The sequence below is a fragment of the Chinchilla lanigera genome, unplaced genomic scaffold (assembly GCF_000276665.1).
Source record: "Chinchilla lanigera isolate Chin_1 unplaced genomic scaffold, ChiLan1.0 scaffold00094, whole genome shotgun sequence".
Lineage (NCBI taxonomy): Eukaryota > Metazoa > Chordata > Mammalia > Rodentia > Chinchillidae > Chinchilla > Chinchilla lanigera.
In genome coordinates, this window is record NW_004955495.1 from 4,572,306 (window position 1) to 4,574,559 (window position 2,254).

At 55.0% G+C, this 2,254-nt stretch overlaps 1 protein-coding gene across 4 annotated transcripts in view; it reads left to right on the forward strand.

Annotated features, from left to right (window-relative positions):
* The window catches only part of Tmigd2 (transmembrane and immunoglobulin domain containing 2), a 17,182-nt gene that overhangs the window by 11,055 nt on the left and 3,873 nt on the right, over window positions 1–2,254 (forward strand). For 2 of the 4 annotated variants that reach the window (XM_013505331.1, XM_013505332.1), the window contains exons 1-2: window positions 160–240; window positions 1,423–1,786. In XM_013505331.1, coding sequence (XP_013360785.1) covers window positions 195–240; window positions 1,423–1,786 — 410 coding nt within the window. In that variant the 5' untranslated portion in view covers window positions 160–194. Of the gene's footprint in view, window positions 1–159; window positions 241–1,422; window positions 1,787–2,254 lie in introns of those variants that run through there. The other 2 variants (XM_005405795.2, XM_013505333.1) reach the window with 2 other exon arrangements.

Consider the following 2,254-nt stretch of genomic DNA (forward strand, 5'->3'; position numbering starts at 1 on the left):
ATAAGGCACTTTGGAGAAACTGAGGCCTGTGGTAGCAGAAAGTGGACCCTAAACATTGTCCCACACCAGATGTCTGCTGTCCCCCCTTGTCACTCTGCCTCTGCTGCAGTGGGGTGGGCGGATACAGTGGCAGGAAGTCTGTCTGGCAGTTGGGGGTGCAAACTGGGTGTCCTAGTTGAGGTGATGAGCCGGGGATGGGGTCCCTGAGCTGGGCACGGATGCTCCTGGTCCTGCTGTGTGGTGAGTACCAGGGTCCCTCCCTCTGTACCCCTTCTCACTGTCCATCCCCCCATGGAACCCCTCCCCTTTGTGCTTTTTTTTTCCTCTCTCTCTTTTTTTTTTTTTTTTTTTTGAGACAAGGTTTTGCTATGTAGCCTAGGCTGGCCTTGAACTTTTGGCAGTCCTCCTGCCTCAGCCTCCTGAGTGCTGGGATGATAGGCATGGGCCTCCACACCCAAGCATGTGCTTTCTTTTTAAACAAGGCCTGACTCCCTGACATTCAGAGCCTTGTGGGCTTGGGGGCTTCAAAGGGGTCCTCAAGAATAAAAAAATTGACCTACATGGCAGGTATAGGTGACCTGGCCCCTCTGGCCTCTGGCCCCACCCACCTCTAGGCAGCCCCTCCCTCTGGTGGCTTTTATTTTTCTCCCTCCCCCTCCCTCCCCTTCCCCCTCTTATTCCTTCTCCGGCTCCCTCTCCCTCTGTCTCTCTGATTTGGGATTGATGGAACCTAGGACCTTCACATTAACCTACATCCCCAGCCTCCTTTTTAACATTTTTTTTTTTAACAAACTGTTTTTAACGCTTGAGGCAGGGCCTTGCTAAGTCACTCCGTTGTCCAGGCTTGACTCAAACTTACAGCCCTCCTGCCTCAGCCTCCTGGAGTGCTGGGATGATGGCGTGTGCCAGGCCCTGCTCAGCTGTTTTTTCTTTCTCCCTCTCCTACCACCAGCATGTCAAGCCCCAGCACACCCAGGCTGTCTGGCTGCCCGGCCTCTTTCTGTCCCTGGTCTCCCCAGCTGCCGCGGGGTCCACCAGGCAGTTCAGATCCATGGCCAGAGGACCCCCAGCCCTAACCCTGCCCCAGCCTCCGGAGTGCTGGGATGATGGGTGTGCACCACCACGCTTTTCATTTTGGTTCCTCTTGATCACCGCTGTGTCCCCCACACTCAGCCTTGGGCCAGGCACAGCTTCGAGATATTTGTACAGCTGAGTGCTGGACACGTCCTGGAGTCCTGCTTGAATGCTCACAATTGAGTGAGTTGAGCCCATTCCACAGACTGAACCACTGAGTCCTAAAGCAGAACCGACCCCCCCAGGGACACAGGGAGAGTGGGTGCCAAGCCCAGCCCGCAGGCTCAGAGAGGAGCTGAACCTCACACACTCCCTAGAAAGAGCTCACCAGCCTCATCTGTCCCCCAGCCCTGCAAGAAGCCACAAGCCTGATCGTGCAGCAGTGGCCCGTGTTCCTGAGGGTGACACAGGGCAGTCAGGCCACCCTGGGCTGCCGGGTGACTCAGGCAGGGGCATGGGAGCGCCTCCGAGTGCAGTGGGCCAAGGACAGCGCTGTCATGTGTCAACTGCTCCTTACCAATGGCACCCACAGCCCCAGTGGGTGTGGCCCCCGGGGACAGCTGTTGTGGCCTGCCCCTGGGGACATGAGGCTGCAGCTGGACCAGCTGACCCTCAATGACAGTGGGGCCTATGTGTGCCGGGCGACCGTGGAGATTCCTGAACTGGAGCAGGCAGAGGGGAACCAGACGCAGCTCCTGGTCAGCACAGGTAGGTGAGTCAAGGGGCAGGTGGGATGAAGATTGGTCTAGATTTCCTTTTTCATTTTTTGTGGTACTGGGGATGGAACCCAGGGCCTTTGCAGAGAGCTGCATCTCTGACCCTTTTTATATCTTTATTTTGAGACAAGGTCTCACTAAGTCGCTAAGTTGGCCAGTCGGGGCTCCAACTTGAGTTTCTCCTGCTTCAGCCTGCCAGAGTGCTGGGATCACAGGCATGCACTCCCATACCCAATATGTATTTAACTTAAATATCCTTATCAAGAATGTTCTCTTAAAAAAATAAAATAAAATTATTTTTAAAAAAATGTTCTCTTGCCGGGCGTGGTGGCGCATGCCTGTAATCCCAGCACTCGGGAGGCTGAGGCAGGAGGATTGTTGCGGGTTTGAGACCAGCCTAGGCTACAAAGTGAGCTCAAGGCCAGTCTGAACTGCATAGCGAGACCCTGTCTCAAAAAAGAAAA